At 29.7% G+C, this 13,317-nt stretch overlaps 1 protein-coding gene across 1 annotated transcript in view; it reads left to right on the top strand.

Moving 5' to 3' along the window:
• LOC143255966 (transcription factor Sp2-like) overlaps positions 1 to 12,339 on the top strand; it is a 42,954-nt gene extending 30,615 nt beyond the window's left edge. The window contains exons 6-7 of the mRNA XM_076512454.1: positions 4,515 to 4,708; positions 7,665 to 12,339. Of these exons, the coding sequence (XP_076368569.1) occupies positions 4,515 to 4,708; positions 7,665 to 7,891 (421 nt within the window). The 3' untranslated portion in view covers positions 7,892 to 12,339. The remainder of the gene's footprint in view (positions 1 to 4,514; positions 4,709 to 7,664) is intronic.
• The last annotated feature ends 978 nt before the right edge of the window (positions 12,340 to 13,317 follow it).

Here is a 13,317-nt window from a genome sequence, read left to right as displayed (position 1 = left end):
TCTTTAATCTTTGAAACACTGAGCTACTGGTTGTCAAAGATGTCGTGTCTATTTCTGTTCCTGCATGAGAGATGTTATACCATTTTGTGACTCTGGCTTCACTAGAGTGTCTTGTTACCTGTGGATGTGCTTGTATACATTTTCTGCTGTGGAACCTGGCAGATTAATGAAACGTTAAAAAATTCCCTATTGTCTTTTTTGATTTATTGGCCCATCTCTTCAGGTCTTATTGGTCCCACATGGTACTAGGCATCTCTCTTCCTCCACCTTGTACAAATCTGCTTTTGTTCACCAGTTTCTCTTTGTTGGTGATGGTGGAGAACTGTAGATGCATGATTTAATTGATGAACTATGAGCACCAAAGAGGATAGTTCATGTCTCAGATTAGTCAAAATTATGATTGATTAATATCGTGAAAATAATCAATAAATTGAAATTGGTTATGCTGATTATTAACCCTATCACAACAGGTCAAAATTCAAAGATTGTGCCATCACGTTTGTTGACTTGCACTTAAAATTTTATTGAACTACTATTTTATGAATTTATGTCAGTAACTTTGGAATCAAATTGTAGATTATAACTCAAACTTTAATAGTATATATGAGTTAATTTCCTTAATTTAAAAGTAAATATTAAAAGAACACATTTAAATATATATTTTAGTGAGTTGCATGATATGTTGAATGCAGCACTATTTAAACTTATATGTTTGTGATGTCAAAGTATTAAGTCTTTGATTTTGTACAAATTAGGAATGGAAATTAATAATATTTTTAGCAGGAATATAAAATAAAAACCCCATATCTTTTTTTTCTTTTTATATACTGAACCAAACATGGTGGCCTCATTCAACTGTTTCTATATTTTTAAACGGTCTCTTACATACTTTTACTATAGTATATGACATGTGAATGACCACTCAACAGCTTAGAATGTCCTAAGAGTGTAGCTTTTTGGAGAGATTCAAATGGCTGAGAAAACCAGAGTTTTTTTATCCAAATTTTCAAGGTGATAGGTTGTGTCTTTTGTTTACTTAAAGTTTCATATTTTTCAAAATCTAAATAATTCTTAGATACTAAGCTTAATAAATTGTAATGGAATTCTGTGGTATCAATAGTTATTTATGATTTTTTGATAATTCAATTGTATACATAAAACTTAAAAAAATTTTGTTTGATATTCTGCACATGCAAAATTTGAAAAGGCTTAGCAACCTACGTCCAGCAGCGAGTACAAAGGTCGTAGCAAGAATAGATAGATGTTTTCTTTACTTCTTGATTTATTGTTCTATATTTTAAGAAAAATAGGTTTAATGATTTATTTCTAAATAGTAAAAATCTGTATACACATATATAATATATGATAACTGTATATTACAAAATACTAGTCCATTAAAACACAGCCAAGACAGGGAAGACTAAAGGTCAGTTTAATGTTACTGGATACATGACCGGAGTCAGTACAAGTTATGCATTCTTGGGTAGACATGAATAGAAGGTCAATATAAAAAATGTATAACATTATGAGACTTATGCTATTTAGACTTTTCGTGTTAAATATGTAGTCATTCTCACATGAAAAAGCATAATTTGTATTTATTTTGTAATTTTTCTATGATAGTTAAGAGGTTGGATAAGTAAGAGACTCCACATTGTTAGAGTATAGAAAATAACATAAGATATAAAGTTTTACTGAAAACAAATGTTTGGAATGTATTTAGAAGGTTTTAGAGATTACAAAATAATATTTGAGATTTTTGGGATGAACAGTTTTTTAATCATAACGTGAAATCACTATGCACTTAGACTAGTAATGAATAGACTATTTTCACAAGGCCTGGCATGGCCAGGTGGCTAAGGCACTTGACTTGTAATCTGCAAGTTGCAGGTTCAAATCTCTGTCACACTAAACATGCTCACCTTTTCAGTTGCGGGGGTGTTATAATGTAACAGCCATTCCCACTATTTGTTGGTGAAAGTGTAGCCCAAAAGTTGGCGGTGGGTGGTGATGACTAGCTGCCTTCCCTCTAGTCTTACACTGCTAAATTGGGGACGGCTAGCACAGATAGCCCTGATGTAGCTTTGCGCAAAATTTAAAAAACAAACAAACAAAACTATTTTCACCAACAGATTTTTAGTAAAAATATATAATTAAAAAATCTGGTATTTTGTATAAAATACTAGTAATATTTACTAAAAGTTTATTAGATTTTGTGAAGATAACCTATGTTAAAAGTTATAGTGCAAATATTTAATGTGTGCAAACATGTAGACAAACTGTTGTATGTTATACTGAACCAGTTATGAAAGGGTTAATGTTTTGTTTATACCAACAGTTGAATAAACTGATTGTTGCAAAAAGGTCAACTAATCACAATTAGGGTTTCAAAATATTTCTTGTTTTGGACTGTTCCAACTGTCCAAGTAATTGAAATATTACCATTTTATATGTTTGTTGTAAAAAAAAATAAAGCCACGTAATGGGGAGTGTCACATGATATGAGGGTCTTTGGTTCAGTTCTCAGTGTCATTAAACATGTTTATTCTGTCTTTGTTATTGCAAAGCTACAAAGGTTATATGCCATTGTCATAATATTTGAATTGCTGTTTATAGGGTAGACAACTGATAGAATCCCCAATCAGTGTTCAGGAATTAATAATTGTTAATGTAATATAAACAAGCATGGATATAGAGAAATGTGTGTTTGGAGGGGGTTGTGATCTTTCCCACTCACTTTTTTTATTTTAAAAAATTAATTGTTATTTAGTGTTGCATAAGCAGCAGGAGGTCAAGGGGGAGTCTGGGGGTTATGATATCCTCAATTGTTCCAGGGAATTAATAACTGTATTTTACTTTGTACAAAAAAGGATGAATCTGGGTCCAAGAGAAGCCAAGTCATCTCTATAAAGTCCTTCCATATATTTTTTTTTTCAGATATTAATTTTATTATCTGATGTTGTATAAATAGGCACAAATTTAGGGGTCCCTGCCTCACTTCTCCAGTTTCTTCAGAAATAAACAAAAACAGCCAGATCTCCTTGTATTGCTATATAGTTTACAAAATAGACAATGTATGTCAGTATTTGCTTTTTAAGAGGCACTCGTGTAATTTATAAACAGTATGAAGTTTTGGAACAGCTAGTTGTGAGGTAACAGACACATTTTTCTGTAATGTTTGATCTTTGACAGTGAGACATGATGACATACAACATTTAAGGTACAAATACATTCAAATTGCAAGTACACTTACTTAAATAATTGGATTTATGATACTGTCTCCCCCTGGTTTTAAATGTAATTGTTTTGTTTCTTTGTTTTCTGAATTTCGCACAAAGCTACATGAAGGCTATCTGCACTAGCCGTCTCTAATATAGATGTGTAAGACTAGAGGGAAGGCAGCTAGTCATCACCACCCACCACCAACTTTTGGGCTACTCTTTTACCAACAAATAGTGGGACTGACCGTCACATTATAATGCCATCATAGCTGGAAGGCTGAGCATGTTTGGTGTGACAGGGATTCGAACCCACCACCCTCAGATTATGAGCCTAGTGCTTTAATCATCTGACCATGCCAGGCCATTTAAATGTAATTAACTCAATACAGACCTAATGATGTTCCTAATGTTTTATTGATGTTGAATTTTAATTTTTTTATTCTTAGTGCTTACATGTTTTTTGTTGTGTGTTTTTCTTTGTTTTCAATACTTTAATATTTTTAAAAGTTTTTTTTTTCTATTTTGGTTTCCAATCATATGCTCATTTACATTTGACTCATTGTTTTTTACTTTCCTTGCAACTGGTTGTTATTTTCATACCTGTTTCTCCTCTGTAGAAACCTTCACAGTTTAAAACATTCTATTTTATGTAGCATGGCATTGCCATATTTTTCATTATCATATTAACTTCAGAAGGCAAGTTTTAATGTTAATTTCTGGTTTAATTAATTAAGACTTTAGTTCTTGCATTTAATTTGTATTTTATGCTTAATTTTTAACCATTTTATCATAGATTTTATTATTGAAAAATGAATTAGATTATGGTACAGTATTGGTCAGTCCTAAACACTATATTATTATAGTGGAAGTCTCTTATTTCGTGTGAAAAATTTGGTTGCATTGTTATTCAACTAACTTTTAAAAGTTTGAATGTACAATAACAGTAACTTTTATAGTTGTCAAGTTTTGACCTATACTATTATGTTATTCTCAGGTAAGAATTATGTTAAAAAATGCTAGGTTTTACTTTGCCTAAGTACTTATTTATGAAGTAGGTAAAATTAATTTTGAGTGTTAATTTCCTTGGCTGGTTACAAATATGTAAGTAATGGTGTGGTCATCAACATAGCTATTGTCATTAACACACTATCTGTTTGATCCTGAGCTAAGGAAATTATTAGACTTTCCAGGTTTAATGGGCATTTAATGTAAGTGATTATTTGGTAAACGTGGTATTTAAAATGTATTATACCTCAGTATTCGTTCCAATTAATTAAAATATTAATTCCATAGAAACAGTGAAACGAAGAAAAAACAGCATATTTGTCATATGCCTGGCTGTAATAAAGTGTATGGGAAGACATCCCATCTTCGAGCACATCTTCGCTGGCATACTGGAGAAAGACCATTTGTATGCAACTGGTTGTTCTGTGGGAAATGTTTCACACGTTCTGATGAACTGCAGCGTCATAAACGCACACACACAGGTGATTAAGGGTTCAAAATATTTTTAGCATATTTTTTTTTTATTGTTGTTATTTATGTATTTTAAGTATTGTAGCATTTTTGAATTCAATTACAATCTGAAAGCCTGTTTTCACTCATAATATTCTGAAATTGTTTCAAAAGTTTATGAATGCAGTCACATACTTCTGAAGGATCATACTTTGGATTATTTCCGGATTATTGTTTTTTGAAACACACTGTGATGGAGGTTACTTGTTCATTAATTGTTTCATTATCTGTTGCATTCATTTGGAAGTAGGACTAGACAAGAATGATATTTACCCCTCATCTGGTAGGGTAAAATATTTGTATCATAAGTAATATTGTGGGTCAAAATGACCCATGTATAATAAACTTCACAAATACTATATTTGTATTGAAGTAGAGTAAAATGGTCCATAGGCAACAAACAAACGATTGCAACAGTAAGACCTGGAACTGTAACAGCATATCTACTCTCTTTAACACTCAAGGAATGATTGAGGATATAGTACAGAAAATATCAGATAGAGAGCAGCAACAGCTGAGTTAGAATACTGACCTGGAAACTTGATATTGGTTATTCCCACACCACCCTTTCAGTTTAGGTTAATTCTGTTATGACCAGCTATAATATTGCACATAATATTTTGTTTTCCTGATTTGAGTGCACATTTCCATATAAATTTTTAAAATATTTGTTTAAAATAGTGATTCAAACTTATTTCAACAATTCATTTATGAAAAATAGTCTAAGTTTGAAACATTTTTTATTGTAATTATCAAATAAAATCTAGAAGAATTGAGTATTTTCTATTCCTTCGTAGTTACAAGAGTTATTATCTGTAAACAAAGCAATTATTGATTTTTTTTTTTTTTTTTGCAGTTTTTGTGCCATCTTAAAGCTCAGGTTTAAATTTGATCTGTACTTGTCGTTCCTTCAAAATACACTGGTTCATATTTTTTTTCTCTCATGACTTTTTTTCCTGCCATTGAATTTATTTCTTTAAACCTTTGTGGCTAGGGTATTATGGTGTCACAGCGAGTTGGATGTTAATTGATAAATTTTATCTATGTCAGTATATCAACCTTATATTATAAGAAGAAAAAAGAAACTTACTGTCAAATGTTTTACAAAAGGTAAGTTGTTTTAACACATGAATGAGGGTCTAGTAGCATATTAGGGTTAACTGGTACTCTAGTTTTGAGATGCATCCCTTCTTTCTCGAATTACTCACTAGGAGACTTATCTACCAACACAAAGGTAATGAAATGCATGAAAATTTGTTTTTATCAAATTTATTTTTAAATTTGAAGAAAATGTTTATCCCTAAGATGTGCCCCTTAAATTGTTGCACTCTAGGCCTAAGCCTTGAAAGCCTGTTGGTTAATATACTTTTGAAAGGGCCATATGTGCCTAATAGGAAAAAAAATATTTAAATGTGAAAGTACTGTTTGGGAAATAATTATGAAATGGTGAATAAAAATGGTATTAAAAGCAAATACTATACAAATGCCAACACACTGCAGTACAGTCACATATTGATAGCTTGTACTGTGGTTGAGTTGTAATTCAAGATAGGTCCTAGGACAAGCATATATACTTCATATAAAAATTTTTAACTAAATTCTATTGTTCCTGTATGAGTTGTATGTAATACTGAAAAAGGTTCTGAAGTTACCACTGTTATCAATAGAAATGACAGAGGAGTTAAAAACAACAACAAGACTTTTAAAAGAATGTGATATTAAGTGTATTTTGTGTGTTTATAAGGTAAATGGTGGTTAAACACAGATATTGGGGAAAATATTACTGTGAACATTACTTCTAGAAAATTAAAAAAAACATTAATGTGAAACGGTGAACAAACACTTTGGCTGAAGTTTGGGGAGCAGTGCAGAATATTTGGTACAATATATCATTGATAAACTGTATGGTTGTATGAGAGCTGTATTATGTATATAGCGGAGGGCTCACCTCTAAAACGCAGGTCTATTGTACATTTTGTGTATCACTTGTATGCTTTCTTAATTATTTTGATTTTTTGTATGTTTGTTTTTGTACTTTAAAATGCAAAAACCTGTCTTTTGTAGTCTGATTAATTTGAAATAAGTATCAACCTGTGAGCTGATTTCTAATTATTGTTAAAAGTAAGATTTTATTTTATACATTATTGATAAAAAAAAAAAAGTCAAAATATGAACAATGGAGAGGGGTGATTTAGACTTGTGTATAAATTTGCTTGTTACATGTGAATCAGATGGACTTGTCTTTACTTTGGAAATGGATTTTAATATTTATTTCAGTAAAAACCTTTGCTTTATTGGTGTGGTAATTTATTTGACAACGGGTTAGCTTGGTGAAATCTTGCCAATGTAGATTTAACCTAAAGTTTTTATGTTTTATACGTTATGTGCACTTTAGTAACTTTCATGTCAAACTGTTTTTACTTTCAAGGAATTTTTATTTTGGGTTATCATTTCAACTGCTCTGAGTATAGCAAGCAAAGATTAACATGTTATAATTTCCAAAGACTATTTACAGTTGTACACCTTGGTAAAAATAATGAGGCACGGCTTACAGCAATGTTAATTATTTTACTGCAATCCTAAAATTTAATAGATTCAATATCGAAATACTTGTATCTGTGTTGTTATTGAAAACAGTTTGAGATTTTATAATTTTAATTAATTGGATTTAATTTACTTTGCCACATTTCATACATGTTGGATGTATGTTACTTGTAGAAGTTTGTGGCAGAGATCATAAATTTTATACAGTACACTTTACATGTTGTGTTAGTGTTATTTAACAGCTGGAGATATTTGGTGTATACTTAAATGTCTGTTTTTCTTTGGCTATTTGCACTTTTATATGTTTTGCAAGTTTTTATCTTGTGTTTCATTAATTACTGTTACCTTATGCAGTTTGAAACAATTTTTAATCTTTTTTTGCAGGAGAAAAAAGGTTCCAGTGTGCCGAGTGTCTGAAACGCTTCATGAGAAGTGATCATTTATCCAAACATTTGAAAACTCATCAAAGCAAGAAACTCAACCCTTCTTCAGAAGGGATTGGGGAGGAGGGTGTCTCTGAGAACTGTGATTTAGTAATGACAGAAGTTGTAGAAACTGATCAAGATCCAGAACTTTCAGTCAGTGAACCAACCTTAGATGGAAACCAGTGAATCAGTAGTAGGTGGTTATGTGAATAATATATGTGGGAGTTTGAATGGTCAATTTTCACTGTACATAGTATTGTTTCTGGTTTGGAAACAGTTGTTGCATTTTTATTTTCTGTTTACACGTACTTGTTCATGTAACTGTTATTTTGAAAATTGATTTGAAGTGTGGAATAAAATCAAAACATGTTTTTACAGCACATGATGATTACTCATTCATCAGGTGATAAAGAACAAAATGATTGTTACTTATTTAAGAGCAGGAGTTAAAGTGTCTTGGACACTCTGAGCTGTATTCCACTGTTTGTGACTTAAAGTATCACCATATTAACATTAATATACAGGATTTACCAATTATTATGTGTTGTTAGCTTTTATAATTTTGTGTTTGAAGTATGTGTATAGTTATAGTAACAGGCATGTCGTAAACATTAGTACCCTGATTTCTTCTCGAAATCATTGCTAAAAGTTACACTTTCTTTTAGCTTGAAATCTTTAATGATTTTTATACTATGAACTTGCTCTTTTAATGTTTCTTTTTACTTTATTTCATTATTAATGTTAAACAGTTTAATTAGTTGTTAGTGAACGCTACTTTTGTCAAATTAAGGTGACATGATTGTTTATTGTTTCAATTTAAAGCAAAAGGCTCTTTCCTTCATTTGCTTTGCTACTGTACTTTGAGAAGCATTTATTTCTCAATTATAAATGAACAAGAAATCTTAATGTTATTAATGTTTTGAAAATATTTGGTTTTATTTCTCTCAGTTGTGCTAAGTAGAATATTTAGTTTTTTTTTTTACTTTGACACCTTCAAACAAAAACGATTTTTTTTTCTTGTTTTTTCTGTTTTATTATAAGTATTTAAAGTTTCATCATTTTTTTTAGTGTCAACGTCATTAAGTTAAACATTATTTTTAATCCTGTGTTCTTTTTAACAAGGAAATAATGAACTTTAAAATTATTGTTTTTATTATATTTGTACATTATTACAATAAAACGTTTTGGCAACAGTGTTAACATATATTCTGTAGTACTAAACAAAGACGTGTTGTTGATGTAGAAACTAAGGAAGCATTTTCTTATAAATTTGTAAAACTTACCAACCCCAATGATAATTAAATCCAAATTATTTGGTATAAGTTTAAGTGGTAGATTATGTTTTGATTATTTAATTATATCTGAAAATAACCTTTAATGGTGATGATTATTCTGGTAAATATATTTTTTTAAAAAAAGAAGTTATTGAAAATTTCTCGAAGGTGTTATTTTTGTGTTTTTCTTTCTGCATAATTTTGTTCAGATTATTTCTGAATTTGAATTTGTTTTAACACCTGTATTATTCAGAGTTATATATAATATTTGTTTAAACACATTTTTAATGCCACATTGACTTGCTCTATAATCATTAATTTAAAAACTATTTCTTAAAGAAAATTAACTTTCAGATATAATTTATTACTAATAGCTAAAAAATGAGGTGCAAGGTGTTTTATATTTATTATTTTAAATCATGACCTGAAGGTGTACTACAGAAACGAAGACCGTAACTTATTAGACTGAACTTCTCTTTAACAGTTATTTTCTTCATTTGGTTGATTAAGAAATGAGTAAAATATTTAATAAATGTTACATAATAAAAATAACATTTCTGTTTTTTTCTTCTCTCCTTCATCTACATAAGCATTTGTTAACATTGGTCATTGTGTGAAGTTTCTTGGCTGAAATATCAAATATTAACTAGTGATTTAAAGTTACTTCTTATGTTTTATAGCATAGATCTAATTGAAATTAATTTTATTTTCTGTTAGACATATGAAATAGTAACTTTTAATAATTTGAGTGATACTTGGAGAAATAGATTGAAGAATATTTTAACCTGTGTTCCTTGAAAAAGCTATCATAAACCAAACCAAAGCAGCTGAGAAAGAGGCAAACACTTTCTTTTTTAAATTTCTATAATTGATTTTCTTTTAAAATTGAATAAAACTTCTCATTGAGGAGGTAAGATGGTTGAAGGTTCAACTTGTGATGACAATTTTAGCTTCATTAAAACTTAGTTTAATTTCTGTTTTGTTGGAAATCTCTTTGGACTTGAGAACTACAATCATATAATTACATGTAAATTCAGCTTATACCGAGTGGGCACTGTAGTTGTGTGTTGAAGTGGATAACTGTTGTAAGTAAAAGTATAGCTCATGTTATATGCACATGAAAATGAGAGAACCTTTGGGGTAAAAAAAATCAGTTGTTTACTGTGACTGGAATATCTGATGTCTTGACATCGTTCAAAGTAATAGTAAAAGAGAAATATATACTAGATTGTGGTATTATAATATAGTGCAAATTGTTAATGTGAGCATACTTTATTTATGGGATACAGTACCTGTAGCAATGTAAAGTGTCAGAAATATTTTTATAAAGTTTATATTGTCACATTTTATGGAAACTTTTTATAAGTTAGTACTTGAGAAAACATTATTATAGTAGCCAACCATATTTGTGTTAAATAGGTCATGAAGAAAATTGTGTGTCTGTTAGGTGTGGCAGCAAGGAAGTTTTTATTAGTAAGTGGCAAAAATAAATTATTTTTTGAAGTAATTAGTTCAATCATCTTAATATATATTTTAGCAAATGAAAACAGCTTTACATAGAAATGATAGAATTTCAGTTGTTTGTAGAGAAATATTAAATAAAATATTAAGTTGAGTCTACATTCGTGTATTTATTTATAATCCAGCTTAACCAAGGTTTTGTGAAGCTTGTACAAAGGCATATCCATGGAATGATTTTTTATAATATTTTTGTTTTAATATATTAATGTATTTCTCCAAAAACATTATTTTGAATCATGTTTAAGGTAAATACACACACTTAAACATTAGTATTTTGAGTTGTTAGGGAATTTATTTAAGATATCGGAGGACCGAGCCGATCAGTCTGTAATCTTGGTATTAATTTTGATGCATAATTAATTTAAGGTGTTAACTACAGTAAATTTTAAGATAAGCAGATAGGACAGATGTTTGACATCAGCCATGTTTTGAGATATCTAAAGTTCCACATGTTCATGCCTGTGTGTATAAAAATGTGAACAAATCATGTGTTAGAACATTTTCTGGTAAGTTAGTAAAAACAAGATTACTGTTGATAAGTTTGAAAGTTCTAATTAAGTGTTTTTTAATGTAACTTTTGTTCACCTTTCAGAGTAGATATTTTCCATGATCCAAGCATTTATACGTATTTTTAATTACAGTCATGTGTTTTAGGGTATTTTAAATTTGTTTTTATTTGTTGAAGCTATATTGGTTTGGTGCACTTAGAAAAATGTATATATTATTGCATCCTTTTTGACAGTGTAGACAAAGGGAAATTTATGGGTTATAAAATTTTAAGAAAACTAACAGAAAACAAGTCCCTTTACAAACATCATTAGTGTCTTTGTCTTGTTAAATTTTGAAAAATTTAACAGAAGACAAACCCTCTTACAAACAACATCATTAAAGTTTTTAACTATATTAAGATCCCACTAAACCTGTTGGTTCTAAGATTCTTAGGAAACCTATAGAGAAGGAAAAATAGTAAATGTTGTCATTAGTTGGTGTTTTTGTTACATAGTGTTTGTGTAGGATATCCCAAATATTGCTAAAACTATGAATGAAGGTATTTTTATGAATACTTTTGAAATATAAATTATTTTGAGCAAAATCCCATGGTTTTAGAGATAAGGTAAATACTATGATACTGGATATAACATAAAGAAATTTATTATTTCTCATGAAATCTTATATACATTTCTGTGTATTTTGATTACAATTAGCTTTATCAGACTTTATTAAAATGACCCTTCAGACATAACTTTTATTCAGATACTTTGAAAAACTTTACACATAGTAACATTGTCAGTTTCGTTACTCAAAAAATGATAAAACTTAGTAAATTAGAGTTTAACTGTAGAAAGTCTGCATGTTTTGTTGGAAACCTATTATCTTTAAATAATACCAAGAAATTTTCGTACTTAAGAGCTATGCTGTTATTTCACCTGCATATAAAGTGCTTCATTGAAAACAGACTGGTTGTAGAATAATTCTGAGATAGAATATAACATACTGATTTATTTATGATGCATTTGTTTTTGTGTAAATCATTTTTTGGAGAATTTTTCTTTATGTGGATAAAATAAGCACATACAAATGTGTGACATACTTGTGTAATACATTTTCTTAAGTTTTTTGTTGAAGGAGGAACAGTATACAGAATGGATGTTTTTTCTCTCTCTATGTGATGAAATAAACTAAATTAAGTATATTAACATACAGTTTGTCCTTAAAATATGATATGTATTTAAACAAAAATAATGGTGTTAAATTTCAGTGCAGTGTGATGATTTAGGATATCTGCAGTTGTATCTTGAAACTTGTTTTCAGTTGTGAAAATAAAGCTTATTCTTTTCAGTTACTGGATGATTTCCCTTCAAGGATTTAGTCACCTACATACAGATGTACTGTTGAATCTTTATTCGGGTTTTTGAAATTTAACACTAATAACAAACTTGTGGCTTTTTTCGTATTTCTTATCTTGATAAGACATTTCAAAAAGGGTTAAGGATTATAACCTTTGTACTAAGTATTGCAGTTACACTGGTAAATTGTGATTTTCTAGAACACGGATAAAGTGGAATAAATAAGCTACATTTGGAATGTTCTGTTCAGTCTTGGGCTCCTTATCTTAGGAAAGACATTGAATTTTTGGAGATGGTTCAGAAAAGGGTTACTAGAATGGTGTCTTGGATGGAGGGGTTGCCATATGAGGAGAGGTTGAAATCTCTCAGATTGTTATTTTCTTGAAAATAAAAGAGTTGGAGGATTTGACTGATATATTTAAGATTTCAAAGGAAACTGACAGCATTGATGCATCATTTATTTTCATATACAACATTGAGAATACAAAGACCAGGACACACACATAAATATTGCCATGATAGGGGTCTTCTTCAGCTGAGACATTTTTATTTTTCTGACAGGGTCGTTGGCTTTTGAAATGGGTTGCTTTCAGATGTTGTGGAGAGAGTAAATTTAAGAGTTTAAGAGAAAGCCTTGTAAGTATGTGTAGGAAAATGGCTGTCTTTAAGTTTGTTTTTTAAATATTTATTTATTAGTAGTTTTATTTTAGAGGATAGAACAACAGAGATAGAGAAATATGTCCTGCATTGTCTCAAAACATTATGATAAAATATATCCAAAATACATGCATAAAATGAAAATAGTATTGTAAGAGATATAAGAATAAACAAAAAAGTCATTGTTTAGTATCATTGTGTGTGTGAGGGGAAGGAACACTTAAACATACCTATTATCATCCACTTATGGTTCACAGTTTCTTGGTGGATGCAGGAATTCCAAGGGGTTATCTGTATTACAAGGTTTCATATG

The sequence above is a fragment of the Tachypleus tridentatus genome, chromosome 7, assembly GCF_004210375.1.
Source record: "Tachypleus tridentatus isolate NWPU-2018 chromosome 7, ASM421037v1, whole genome shotgun sequence".
Taxonomy (NCBI): Eukaryota; Metazoa; Arthropoda; class Merostomata; order Xiphosura; family Limulidae; genus Tachypleus; species Tachypleus tridentatus.
The sequence above is the reverse complement of the archived record's forward strand: the minus strand, read 5'-3'. Positions and strand labels throughout refer to the sequence as shown.